Source organism: Sciurus carolinensis, chromosome 11 (genome assembly GCF_902686445.1).
Source record: "Sciurus carolinensis chromosome 11, mSciCar1.2, whole genome shotgun sequence".
Taxonomy (NCBI): Eukaryota; Metazoa; Chordata; class Mammalia; order Rodentia; family Sciuridae; genus Sciurus; species Sciurus carolinensis.
Genome location: NC_062223.1, coordinates 96,344,513 through 96,359,690, shown reverse-complemented (window position 1 = coordinate 96,359,690; position 15,178 = coordinate 96,344,513). Strand labels below are relative to the sequence as shown.

General features: G+C 33.4%; 1 protein-coding gene across 1 annotated transcript in view; it reads left to right on the top strand.

The window, feature by feature from the left end:
- Sesn3 (sestrin 3) overlaps positions 1-15,178 on the top strand; it is a 63,344-nt gene that overhangs the window by 32,485 nt on the left and 15,681 nt on the right. Inside the window, 6 exon segments of the mRNA XM_053743279.1 lie at positions 4,458-4,523; positions 7,044-7,158; positions 7,161-7,240; positions 8,986-9,168; positions 12,818-13,056; positions 14,020-14,192. Coding sequence (XP_053599254.1) covers positions 4,458-4,523; positions 7,044-7,158; positions 7,161-7,240; positions 8,986-9,168; positions 12,818-13,056; positions 14,020-14,192 — 856 coding nt within the window.

Sequence of the window (15,178 nt, the reverse complement as noted above, 5' to 3'; positions counted from 1 at the left end):
ACAGTGGTGTGCACCTAAATCCCAACAACTGGGGACATTGAGGTGGGAGGATTACAAGTCTGAGGTCAGCCTAGGCAACTTAGCAAGACCCTGTTCAAAATAAAAAAGTAGGGCTGAGGATGCAGTCCAGTGGTAAAGCTGCCCAGTACTGGGGGGGAAAATTCAGTTGGAAAAAGGTGATTATAAGGTTTGTCTGCTAAATCAAGCTTCTAGGATAAAGAGTCAAAGATATTTCTGTGAGTCTGAGCCAGGGTTATTGCTGTATGTGGTGACTTTATAACCTGTAAAGGAAAGTGAAGAACAACAGCTGGTTTGGGGAAAAGGATTAGTTTAAGTCTGATCTTAAGGTGCTAGTATTGCATGCAGGTGATATCACAAAATGCCCAAAGACAGATTACAGGCAGAAAAGGGCTAAATTGTTGGCTAACTATAGGAGATTCAGGAGTCACGTGGCATGTTCATTTTCATATTTAAGCCGTTCTTTTCTCCTCATCTGCTCCACCATCTTCCTAGTACCACAACTGTAACAAATTTCAGTAGAAATTTATTTGTATAATGATGAAAGCTGAGAAAGAGAATGTTCACTTGAGAGAATGAACGTAGGGAAAGAAATGCAACATATAGGAAAAGTATATTGGTAAGCTCTCAAAGAGGTTAGTTGGTTGGATGGTTCATGTGGAAGCTGAACACAGGGAGCATTGCACAGAAGATGGTGATTTGAGTTGTTCAAGGAGAAGAGTAGCCTGGGAGAATCTCAGCTGTATCTTAAGAATGTGCTTATATAAAAAGCAGAAAGTAGAAGGGCTGTGCCCACAGGCTGAGGTAAGGAGAGATAGGGAAGTGCTGTTAAATGGTGTAAGTTTCAGTTATGCAGGATTAAAAAGCTCTAAAGAAGTGCTATACAATAAAGCGCTTATACTTTAACAACACTGTATTGAACACTTACTTCTTAAAGGATAGATCTCATATTATTTGCTTTTTTTATAGAAAGAGAAGAAAGAGTCCTTGATACTTTCCTAGAGACTATAATATAAATAGGAATTGAAACAAAGATCCTTAGAACTGGTGGATTTTTTTTTTTTTTTTTTCTTTTCCCAATTTGGTACTATCTGGGTTTACTCTTGATTTGGTCCAGAGCATTTCTGCATTTATGCTAAAATGCTTGATCCTGGGATCAAGTAGGTGTTACCTACCCTCAAGCTAATAACTCTGTAGAGCCATCATTTATCATTTCAAAAGCATAAACATGCCTGAAGATGTGATTTAAGAAAAAAGAAAAACTAAAGGAAGAGCCTGGAGCAGCACTGTCCAGTAGAGTACTCTGCAGAGCTGGATGGAAACGTCAGCACTGTCCTGTATAGGGAGTCACAGGTGGCTGTTGAAAACCTGAAGTGTGACTAGTGTGGCTGAGAACCTTATTTAATTTTAAATTTTGTCATATGTGGCTAATGGCTCATATTGGGCAACACAGGTCTAGAGACTTCAAGAAAGTTCAGTGTGAATGAAGTGGGAATACAGTCCTTGGCATTGTGATTCGAATGAAAAATTAAGAAAAGCGTATGACTGGAACTCCAGTTCATGGTTTTTAAAATGAATCTTTGGTTATTGTGATGGTGTATTTCTTTTGTGCTTGAACTAATGGGCTTTAAAAACATACAGAGATAGAAAGAAGTCAGCAAAATTTATTTGCAAAGTATAGTAAGTTTAGAGTAGAATTTGTGAACTACTTTGATCATTTAAAAATTGGTTTTCACCATTATATGAACATATATAATAGCCAGTTGTCAGCTAAAGAAATGCTCCTTATACAGACATAGGAACCAGGCTGATCATTTAAAAAGTGATGCCATTTAAAAATATAATTGAGGAAGCATACATGATGGAAACTTTAAAATTAGTTTCTGTTGAGTAAACAGTTCTCTTAGGTCAACCTGCATGGTCTTTCTCCTGGATTGTTACTATAGCTTCCTAGTTGGTTTTTCCCTCTGTGGACCATGTACTACCTCACCCCTAGAATTGTATTACTAAAAACAAATCAGATTCACATCTCTGCTTAAGAATTTTTTTACTACAAGTCAGCATGTAATAAAAGATTTCAATCACACTTTTGAAATTAGGTGAAGTAGACTGATGAAAATAAATTGCTAAAACATTTTTGTTAGTACATTGGCAGTAAACAACAATAAGGTTAAGGATACTTATAACTTAAACCCTAGTTCAATCTGCTTCTGGGAATCTTTCTAAAGAAATAATCTTAAACACCATAAAATATGCCCATGAAATTGCTTTTCACATACTAGTAGAGAATTCTGAAATTTATTTTCTATAACTTATAGAAGGAAGCAAAGAAAAGAAATCCATCATCCTCTTATAAGTTCTTTTTCTATATCAATCTAGATGACAAGAAGTGCCAATATTGGAAATTCTGAATCCATTAACATGCAGACCTCTAGCATACTTGACCAGTAAATTGAGACCTGTTGTCATCACTTTATAATCTAGAGGGCATATTCTTTTAAAACATAGCCATTTAAGGTTATCATTATGTAATATATTATTTATTTCAGTAGAACCCTGAAAATAGTTGAATAGTAGTTCATGAGGGTTGGGATCACTTTATAATCTAGATGCCATATTCTTTCTAAAACATAGCCATTTAAGGTTATCATTATGTAATATATTTATTTATTTCAGTAGAACCCTGAAAATAATATGTGCTAAGCTCATGAGGGTTGGGATCATGTCTTTCTTCCTCACCCATCATCCTTAAAGTCTATCATAGTACCTGATAGGCTCTCAACAAATTGTTATTGAATAGCCTGACTTTGGCAGTTTGTTTTGCTGTCTAATGAAGTAAGGGATTTACAGTATTTAAATAACCACTTTGTCTTTGGTAGTCTCTTGATTTGCAAGGAACAAAAAGACTCAAGTTACCTACCAACGAAGGGGTAGAGAAGCGCATAGAGAAGCGCAGTAATGACTGTTATTAAGCTTTACTTTTTCTAGGAATCCATAGAAACTGGTGCTTTTTCCCCTTAGAAGCAAGAATCTCTTGCTACCTGCCTGGTGCTTTTCATTGATTCTGTCTGTCTCTGCCTCTGAGTACTATTTTTGTTTTTCTTCCATAAGAAGATTATGTTGTTTCACATAACTCTAGTACATAGTCCTGAAAGACTCTTACTGTTCAGCTAATTACTCTCAACTCTGGGCAGAACTTTTACATTAAGGTTCCATGGGCTGCAGATCAGCTTCTATTTTGACTGGAATCTTGCTCTGGTCAGCTGTCGGTGGGAGACAAGTTCAAATGAAAGAGATATTGCCATTTTCAGATAAAGAAGCGCACCTGAGTTATTTTTAGCTTAGAAGTTTCCTCAGGAGAATTTGGTGATATCTGAAGCTTTATACATTATTCTTCGATATACAGGTGTTCCCTTGTTTCCTCAGATTTTCCCCAACCATGGCAGAGTAGGGAGATAGCTCAGTTGGTAGAGTGCTTTCCTTGTTAGCACGAGGCCCTGGGTTCAGTCCCCAGCACCACAAACAAAAAAACTATAAACCATGGGATAGTTCTTAGCTTTGGAGGACTTCTTTTTCAGAACCTTAGAATATTTTATTATTAAAAATTAAGTGGTCATATCCCCCGTTTCTTCTCCTGGCTAAGAAGGAATTAAAAGCATCATAGGCTCCCTCAGACTATCCCTGCTTCTATACATGCCTATGGAAAAGGAAACAATTCTTTGATTGGAATTTCATGGCTTGTATATAATAACAATTAAATGAGGACATCAAAATATGTTCAAATTTAAAAATTTATCACAAAATTTTCAAAACTTAAAATAAAATCTACCACTTAGACATACCATTTGACAATCTTTCAATTAAGAGGCAATCAAGTAGAACAATAATAATTACCATATTTTTCATTTATTAATCCAATTAATCTGTTTCACCCAAGATTTATATTTTTCTTAAAGTTCAATAAATTTATATTGGTATGTTCCTTGCTATTCAGGAAAAAACCCATAAGTCAGGCAATTGCTCTGGAAATTTACATGTAATCCTCTGAGTTTAAACATGTTCTTTAGCTTTCAAATTAATGTCTTAACAGTATACTGTTGTACGAGGGTACTATCAGATACACTTTATTATGCAGGTTAATGAATTTTTAGTGATGTGTAAAACATGGGTTACAAATATATGAATGTAGAATATCAGTGGGGTAAATGACATTTTGCTGAGCCTTACCATGCACCCAGCGCTGTGGTAGGTAATGGTCCTATTACCTTATTCATGTAATGGCCCTCTGGTGTTTTCTTAATCTAGACCAAAAACTTATTCTGATTCCACATAATTCTATTTACTTGTTTATTTATTTATTTTAGTACCTTAGGAATAAATATATACCAACTTAACTTTTTTTAGAAAGTCAACATTGATATATTATACTTTTCTTACAGGATAAAAGAATAAGAGTATCTCAACCCTTGACAAGAGGACCAAGTGCCTTTATTCCAGAGAAAGAAGTAAGTTTATCTGTCTTAAATTACATGAAGTGTGGTTTAAAATAACTGAATTTTATCAAAAAATATCTCTTTTCAATATGGAAGTAAAAATATGTTTCACTACTGAACTTTTTATTCATATATCAGAAAACCAGAGAGATATGTTCTTTCAACTTCACTTAGAAATCTGTGTCTTATTAAAGTTAAGGAGTACTGAAAAGTTAAAAAGGCAAAAAATTTTAGCAATGTTTTATTTCATATATAAGTTTTCTGAGTAAAGTAGCTAAGAATAATAAATTGTAATACTAACTTTAAGGTTTTTGTTTTTAAAAAGGCCATTGTTTGTTTCACAGTGAGTAGAGGTTTTACATCAATGTTGAGAAAAGATATTTTGAAATAAAAAATGAGTTTACCAACTAAACTTTTAAAATAAGATATATTACATTACTAGTAATTCTGTTTTCATTTTGTTCTTTGATTGAAGAGGATGTCATAGGATCTCCATACAATTGTGCACCTTTCGTGAGGGTGGGGAGTCAGGATGGTAAATGCAAGGAAGAGGGTTATAAATGATATAAAGGAAATTACAATTAGTACAAAGTTGGTATTCATCTCTGAAAAATAACAATGATGTGCAGGACCTTCTAGATTCCTAGATGACTTTTAGATATACTTGGGCCAGAACAGTTTAAGAACCACCAAAGAAGGAGTTTTTCTCTTCTTCAAGAAGTTACTAATGCATACTAAATATAGTTGTCATATATACAGGTTCACTAAGATAAAAGATGCATAGACATCTCCTGTCTTAAAGCAGTAGGATTATGCCTTTTTTTCTGAAATTAGTTGACAGAGTACCTATTATATGCCAGGCATTGTCTTAAGAGACTAATAGAAATTAAAATAAAGCCAGATCGTTGCCAGGGTGAGCAGTTCTTTATCTTCATCTCATTTTTTTAGCGACCTTCTCATTGAATGAAAATTTAAAGTAACAATAATGTTTCCAGAGCTTGGTGATAACAGCCAATCTAGATGGTGGCCAGGCTATAGATAAGCTACCATGTTTATAACTGTTTCCCTCATGTCTATGATTGCTTAATACATATAAAAGGCTTCTAAAGCACATTTTCACAGTATATTCTTGAAGCTAATCTGGTTTTCAGGATCTATTGCATCACATCAATTTATCAATGTATCTTAGGCATCCAGTTAGACGTAAGAAACTTCTGCTGGAAAAAGCAAATTAAAAAACAACAAATATTCTATCCCTAATTATATTTGGTCCATCTGGATCGTTTTATATTTTTAACTATCATCTTGATTCCTTTAGTTGACAGAATAGGAGAAAGTGGGCAGTTGAAGGTTAACTGAGCTTCAGTGAAATTGTCTTTTTTTAAACATAGTAAATTAATACTTTTCAAACATACTTTTTTGATTTTAAATTTCCCTCAGTAGTACCTCTGTACAAGTGCAAATTGTATAAGTACAAATTAGTGTACTTATTTTTCAGAAAAAAAAATATGAAGCTAGCTCTGAACATAAGCAGAATTTCTTGACAACAGTGTGGATCTTTGAAAAGACCATTTCTTTGAACTCAGGAGATCTAGATTCCAAACCAGACTTTGCTATTAACTAGGTGCATGAACTTGAATTTAATCTAGAATCTGTTTCCTTATTTCTAAAATAAGAAACACATTCTTCTTAAGTCTAGAACTATAATTCTTAAATACATATAAACAACGAACCAATATTAGAATTATGCATTATATGTTCATCAGTTCTGAGAACTGGGTCATCTTTCTGCAAGGTGTTAATAAGTTCTTCATGCTTCAGAACCAGTTCTTGGTGTGATGCCTAAACTGTCATTGTGTACAAAGCTTTACATAAATAATCTATTTTTCAGAAAGCTCTTTTGATTTCCTAGGATAAAGGATGTCCACTCTACTAACTACCCTAGTTTTAGTAATTAATCTTTTAGGTTCAAACTACCAACAAGAGAATTCTTGTGACCTTACTAATTTTTCAGTTAACACTTCCATAGAAATTATCATGCTCCTAGGTCCTCTTAAAAAGACTTCAGAAAGCTTTTTTAATGTTGAATAACAAAAACAAGCAAAGGATAAGATGAAATTATTTGTTTAAAAATAATGTGATTGTCCTCATAAGCTGATGAGATTAAATTGTAAATTTATGTAGTCAATACCTTACACAAATTGATGTGACAATGGCCTGGCAAGTGGGCTCTGAAAATCTGCTTAATATATGCCTGGCAAAGCAGATGGAAGCTTCTTTTCTTCAATTTTATAGCTGTGTATTTAATGTTTGATGATTTAACATTTGTTGTTTAATAAATTATGGTACCAGAGCCAAAAATGAATGGAACTTTAAAAAAAAAATTGTTTCTAGGATGAGCAACTGCATAATTTCACTGTCTGGTAATAGCAAATGAATATTCATTTGCTCCAATAGTGGCAAAAATTTATGTAAACCAGGATGTGTTTACATCACATTAGCTATTTTGTTTTGTGTTTTCTTTGTTATAAGGTTGTCCAAGCAAACACAGTGGATGAGCGAACAAACTTTCTTGTGGAAGAATACTCTACATCTGGTCGTCTGGACAACATCACGCAGGTCATGAGTTTACACACTCAGTACCTGGAGTCTTTCTGCGGAGCCAGTTTTACATGTTGCGCATGGACGGTCCCCTTCCTCTACCATACAGGCACTACATTGCCATAATGGTAGGTGCCTGTTTCCTGGTTTTTCCTATTTTCATGTGACATCCTCCTCTTATTCTTTGTACCTTCTAAAATTGTATCTGTGTTACATGTGTGTGCATACACTTGCATACGTATGCAGAAAACTAAGTATGATTTTATGGACATAAAAATTGAAGACACCTATGGCTTTCTGAATACCAAGTCCTTTGGATACATTTGGAGTACTTTAAACTGCTTGGTGTACTGAATGTTTCTCATTTAATTTTCACTAAAATCTTATTCCATATTTAATCCCTTATTATTCAAGATGTTCATAGGGTCTAAAATAATATCCCACAGTTTTGTTTTTGTTTTAAAATGAATGATGACACTTCTAAATATGGTTCTTGTTACACACTAGTTAACTAGCTAATGTTATTGTCAGGTGAAGGGGTGATGAAGGAGAATTATAAATTGGGATGATGAGCAGTAAGAATGGGTGAGGTAGGAAGAACAGTGATGTAGTTGGATTGCTAGTTGGAGAATGAGGAGAACATGATGCAAGTGCTATGTGTTTGGAGAGGTTAGGGGAACTGCTGGACTGACAGAAATAGCAGAACTAGCCAGGATTAAGTAAATTAGTGTTGGCCAGTTTGATATGATTATCTTTTTATATTCTTACTGAAGTTCTGAACAACAACAAAAAGTATTCTGTTTTTTTTCAATAATGAACTTGACGAAGATTATAATAAAATTGACTAAGATTATAATTTTCAGTTTGTGGCAGTAAGGTTGAAAGCAGACTTAGAATACTCACAAACTAAGAGAGAACCCAGATAGAAATGGAAAGAATAAAACGGTTTCTATTTTACGGAGAAGTAGCCCTAAGGCAAAGAGAAGTCACAAGTCTGATTTACGTGAATTTACTAAGTTGTCCTCCACTGAGACTGACCATTACTGCACAGGAAGGAAAGGGTCAGTGAGTTCAGTGTCATCTGAGTAGTACAGTGTGGACAGATATGACTGATATTACAGCTGTGTGTGTGTGTGTGTGTGTGTGTGTGTGTGTGTGTGTGTGTGTGTTTGTATGTGTGTATGTGTGTGTATACATTTCTGACTTGAGGTCTCACTGTATTGCCTCGTCTCAAAACTCCTTGGCTCAACCAGTTCTCCTGCCTCAGACTGCCAGATAACTGGGACTATAGGCATGCACCACTGCACTTAGTTCATGGTTATCATAAAGGGAATGAGAGAAGTACCCAATTAGTATGAATTTTGAATTGTTAGAATACAAGTTAATAAAATTTATGGTGTTTTAAATAGAATACAGCATATGCTTACTATACAGAAATGGGTATGTGTTTCCTTAAAATAGCTAGAAATTGGGCTCTGGGTTAATCTGTATAAACTTCTGGATAAAGAAGTAATTGGGGGCTGGGGCTGTAGCTTGCCTGGTGTGTGTAAGGCACTGGGTTTGATCCTCAGCACCACATAAAAATAAATAAATAAAATAAAGGTATTGTGTCCATCTATAACTAAAAAATATTTTAAAAAAGAAGTAATTGACTTCATGTGACAATTATTTACTTTTCCAAGAACATATCAGCTTATATATTGATTCAAGAATCTATTGCGCAGTATGATAAACATTTCTTAAGGAAGATTCTGTAATAAAAGTTATTGGCTATAAAAATTATTAACTCCATCTGAGTTGTTCATAAATAGTTGAACAAGACTCTATCTTGATTTTTTTTTTTTTAACAATGAATTCTTTTTTTGTGCTTTAGGCTGCAGCTAGACATCAGTGTTCTTACTTAATAAACATGCATGTGGATGAATTTTTAAAGACTGGAGGTATTGCTGAATGGTTGAATGGTTTGGAATATGTACCACAAAGACTGAAAAATCTTAATGAAATAAATAAACTGCTAGCACACCGACCCTGGCTGATCACAAAAGAGCACATTCAGGTATTGAGCCTTTCTTTGAAATAAAAAGAAAGTTTACTGATGACTTTGAGTTAATTTTTTGTTGTGTTTTTTTCTTAAGACTTAATTTTAACACTTGCATATTGGAACTTGAAAAAAATACTGTATTATCATATGTAGAAGAGGTAAATTTAGGAAGTCAGTGGGTTTACTTTAAATATAAATGAATACTTACCCTTCTTAAGTAGTCACTAATTAGCTTATATTAGAACTTTGGTGAGCAGCTATATTTTCAAGCAATAGGTGGAACAAAGAAACTATAGTAGCATGATAGTATGCCTGGATTCTGGAGTCTTTGTTACCCACAAATTTGTGCTCCTTAGCAATTTTGTAGGTCTCAATTCTCCCTTCTGTAAAGTGAGGGGTCTAGATTAAATAAGTTCTAAATACTTTCTAGTTGTAACATTTCATCATTTTAAGATTCACAAGAAAAAATTTTGCAAATAAAAAATGATTTGCCAGCTGGTATGTGAATACTTAAATGCCTCCACAAACTGGAACCTAGGGGAAGAAATAGAGTTGTTGTGATTGAATAAGAGCACTTGAATTTCAAGAGGAGCTTCCATCAAAGGCCAACAGGGTGAGGTCATTATACAATATCCTTAGAACTGTGCTTGCTACATGATAATTATTCAATAAGTAGGAGCTATCTAAATTATTATCAGTAGAAGCACTAGCTATTTAATATCCCTGTTTCTAATGCATTAAAATGTCCCTTTTTTTGTTATCCTGTTAAACCATATTTTTGTTTATTATTTGCCCAGTTATTGAACCAAATGTAGCTTATGTCAATCTGTATACTCTTAGATTCTGATGATCTTTCTGGGAATCTATGAACACAATGCTGTCCTAAGGTATATGTTCTGATTTGATAGCATGTTAGGAAATTAACTGTTATTTTATGTCAGATTTTACTTTGTGTGAAATACTTTGGTAGGCTAAGAAGATAAAGACTTTGCCCCTGGATGTGCTTGGAGTCTAGGGGAGAAGAGTCGGGGGTAATGACAATAATCTTAGTGTTCAAATATATGGATAAAGAGAATAGGTTCAGAAGGTTTCTTAAAATAGGTGACATTTCAGCTAGTCAAAAAAAAAAAATGGGGGTTTTCAAGTAGAGTATGCAATGTATGACTTGGGAGAAGAATAGCTAACACCATTCAGGTTATTGAAGTGTAGGGATATTTATATAAGGTGAGGGATGGGAAATGGGATAACATTGTATGACTCAGTAAATTCTATATTACAGAATTTGCGTTTTATCCTCAGAAAGTTATGGTCTTCAGAGTTATACTACAGTACCTCATGGGGTAGGGACACAGTCCTTCAAAATATTAGAAAATATGTGTATGCATATATTGTTATCTTTAAAAGGTTTCTGTTTGTATATTTTATATTACTATTACAGTGCATATATTTAACTGTTCTAAATAAAATAATTTATTAGTATATATTAACTACATAATTAGGGGTTGGAACCCTTCAGTTGTTACTGTCAGAAATGTATATGATCAAAGAGATCACTATGTTAGACAATTGAGGTCATTAAAGGTATTTGTTCCAAGTTGTACTATAAGCTTATTTAGTGATGTAGAAGATAAATTACAGATAGTAACAGACTAGAAGCTGGTCACTCAGTACTATACCTAAGAGATGACTTTTTTAAAAAGTCATGGTGAGATAAAGAGAAGGAACAAGACTGTAGTAATTATTCTACATGAAAATAAGCCAGACCTGTTGACTGATTGAATGTGAAAATGGAAAAAGAGAGGGTAGGGGAAGAATATTACTCTGAGGTTCATGAGATGAGCATTTACAGGCCTGAGAAGATTATGACATCCACAGTGTCATGCCAGTTAATGAAGGAGAAAAGGGTGGATTCGAAGTGGAATCCAATAGTTATGAACTGTCCATTTGGGTCTTAAGATACTGTACGAGGAAAGAAGATTGTGGATAGAATAGGGCAAGCCAACATTTTGAAGGCAAGTAATAACGATGAGGGCTGGCAGTGAGTGAAACAGAGAAAGATTCATCTCAGGATAGAAAAGGTGGAATTATTGAAGTCAGAGGAGATGAATTTTAGGAAGGGAGCAAGAGAACAAAGTAAGCTCTGCAAAGTCAAACAGGGTACAGAGTAAAATGAAATAGATTTGACCATTTGAAAGGTTATCATGTGTAACTTTAGTAAATGTAATTTCAGAAGTTTGTTGGAAAAAATCAGATTATAATGAATTTATACAGTAGAAATGAATGTAAGGAAGTGATAAAATACATATGATGAATATTGGCTATTTTTCAGGTTTAATGATAACCCTACAAAGATTGGCCCAATGCACTATAAATTCTACCAGTCATTTTCAAAAGTTTGTTGGCAGTATTATAAAAATATTACAAAAATATTAATATCCTTTACCCTAAAAATTCTATTAGAAAATATTTCCAAAACATGAACAAAACTGTAGCATGAAGAAACTATTGTAGCAAAAAAACAAAACAAAAAATTGAAGCAATTTGACTAATAGTATGAGAATGGAGAAGTAGTCATGTATATGTATTCATGTATGGTGTGTAAACATAGACTTAAAAATTCATATGACAGTGTAGCTCCATGAAAAATTAACATGTCAAAATAGCAGACTTGAAAAGCAGAGAAGTAGATGTTATGGTTTTAACTATGTAAATCATGACTACAAAACAATTAAAAGTTCTATTAGTGTGGTAGAATTTAACTGACCTCTTCCATTTCTTTTCCCTGAGCTTTTATTAATATATCAAATTATGTGCATATATGTATTTTGTTGAACAATAAAGAGCAAAGCAAAAGAAAACAGTTTTTTTTTTTTTTTCTTTCTGATTTAGCACAAAGTGAGCCAAATGAAAATGAAAGAAAGGGAAAGGAAGCGTGCACACACACACACACACACCACACACAGGGGCAGGTTGGGGGTGGAGGGCACACATTTGAGTGAATGTGTGAACTGATGGGAAAGAATCCCTGGTGAATTTACTGATGGAATTCACTCTTAGAGAAAATGAGGGAGAAGGAATTACTATATTTAATGACTTCAATTTATCATTCAGCTGGAGCATTGAGTAAAAAAGCATATGGAAAAAATGCTTTGCAATTTTTAAGTTCTTATTTAAATGTAAGGTAGTATTCTATAGTTCTCTATCATTTGCTACAGGATCTTATTGGAAGGTATCAAAAGGATATCTAAAAGCTGACTTGCTAAGTTGGATTTTCAGGTGATTTTGTGGGATATAGTTTCCAAAACCTAAAAAACGAATGGTTTTGCTAAAAGATCTTTAAAGTTCCTTCTAACTGTAAAGATCTTTGATTCCCTGAAGTATCTCATTAAAATAACATAAGGTATAAAAGTGCTTTGGAAACAGTAGATGCATTGTATAATAAGGTATTTAGAAGAAACTACAACATAATTATATTATTAGGTTTAGTAGTGATGATGTAACATTGTTTGACCAAAACTATATCTTGAGCATGTGAACACTTTTGAACTGAGTTTTAAGTATATTACTACAAATGGGTGTACAAAATCTATCAGATTGGGCTTTTAAAATTGCTTCATAGCATTCTATAATTTCATATTTACTCTGATTTGCTTTCTCATTTCAGAAACTTGTCAAAACTGGAGAAAATAATTGGTCTCTGCCTGAACTGGTACATGCTGTGGTCCTACTGGCACATTATCATGCTTTGGCAAGCTTTGTTTTTGGTAGTGGCATCAATCCAGAAAGAGATCCAGAAATCTCCAATGGATTCAGGCTAATATCAGTCAACAATTTCTGCGTTTGTGATCTTGCTAATGACAACAACATAGAAAATGCATCTCTTACAGGCAGCAACTTTGGGGTTAGTTTTCTTAACTATATTTCTTTACCATTTTTGCTTTAAATTTTTTAATGTTTATCTAGAGATGTTTTCTGATTAGATAGGGAGATGTTATATACTTGACTTTTTTGCATAATTTTTATTACTGTAAAACTTTAATACCTGAAGTTCTGATTTGTCTTCAAGAGGCCTTTTACATCAAAGACAAGATTACAAATCATAAAAACTAAACATTGATAGATTCTAGTGATCATAAGCTTTTAATGTTAGACCCTTTACATAGCCAATCTCAAAACAATGTATCTGTTTCTGTAAGATGCTAGAACAGATAATAGAAATATATGAGAGCAGAAGTAGAAAATTTAAGGCTGCCTCATTTTTCAATAAATTATAATATAATTTCATATAGACCGAATGCCATAATTCTACATTTGAAAATATATGTACATATGCACGTGTATATATGTACTTATAAACTTTTTATATCTAACTGAAGCAAAATCATACTTAAGAAAATGTTTGAATCTGTCATATGATTCTCTTTGGAGTTAGTGAAAAACTCAGGACTTTTAAAAAATAATTTTAATAAAAATGATTCAAATATCATCCATTTCATCTATTAAAAGTAATCCAGTAATTCTTAGTATGATCAGAGTTGTGCATCCAAAACCATAATAATTTTAGAACATTATTATCACATAAAAAAAATTTCATAACCATTAGTAGTCATATCCTATTTCTCTCCTCTGCTCCATTCTCCCCCCTAACTCCAAGCCTCTGGCAGCCACTTAGAATTTTCCAATTCTAGACACATTTTAAAAAATGTATCTCACTGTAATTACATATCATTTGACTAACTTCTCTCCCACAATCTTAAAACTGTGCCTGAACCACTGTATATAATAGAGAGACTGAAGCTGGAGATGTGTACCAGAACAATTTTTCATATTCATAGCATCTGACATTATCTTTTGTGGTTCCAGATGTGTGGATTCTCTAAGTGAGCTAGAAGCCTTAATGGAAAGGATGAAAAGGCTTCAAGAGAAAGGGAAGATGAAGAGGCATCTCAGGAAGAAATGACCACAGCGTTTTGAGAAGGAGAAGAAAGAAAGTCTTTTTGTGGTCTCTGGAGATACTTTTCATTCATTTCCTCATTCAGGTGCTTCTCCCCACCACCAACTGTCTTTGATTTTTAGTTGTTTGTAGAACCCTAACTGAACAGTCTTTAGTATTTTTCATATGGGTATGTAAAATAACTGTTACCATCTTCCTTTCATTTAATTTTCCTCTTCTACCTTGCCTATTCTTTCCCCTCTTAAGCTGGTATATCTTTGAATACATAGTTAGGCATCACTTAAAAATGGGAATATGTTCTGATAAATGCATTGTTGTGGGAACATCATAGATTATACCTACATAAACCTAAATGGTATAGATCTATCCCTTGACATGACCTCTTGATGCAAAAAAGAGACACAGTAAACATGAGATGTCTGAGGTTACTACCAGCATAACAAGGCATAGTTTTTTGTAGTAAACTATTTTTACAAGTAGGTGTATACTCAAAAATAACAAAAAAATCAGTGTAGTACATAACCATTTATTATCATGTCAAGTATTATGTATATACATAATTGTATTTGCTGTACTTTTATATGATTGGGCAATACAGTGGGTTTGTTTACATTAGCATCACTGCAAAATGTCAGAAGTACACTCTGATATTGCATAACTACATCACAAGCCAATGGGAATTTTCAGCTCCATTATAATCTAATGGTGTCACCTTCATATATGTGGTCCATCCTTGACAAAAATGTTTCCATACAGCATTGTGACTATATTTCAGATTCAGTTGGGACAAACTTCTAGGTTTGTTGTCCATGTTCAATCTTGAATAAATGTTATTTAAAGCAGACAATCATTTATAAAGTAGATAGAAATATTTAATTCATTGTACTTTTGTGATTTTTTTAAAAAAATGATAAATCCTGTTTTAATAGATAAGTGTTTTTTAAAAAATCTTTGCCATTTTTGTGGCCTATGTGGGGGAGGATTATTCTTGCACAAGTTACTTTTCCAGATTAGTTCTAAAATTACATCACAGTTGCATTCTTTGAAATTTTATAAAATATTATTTAGGTC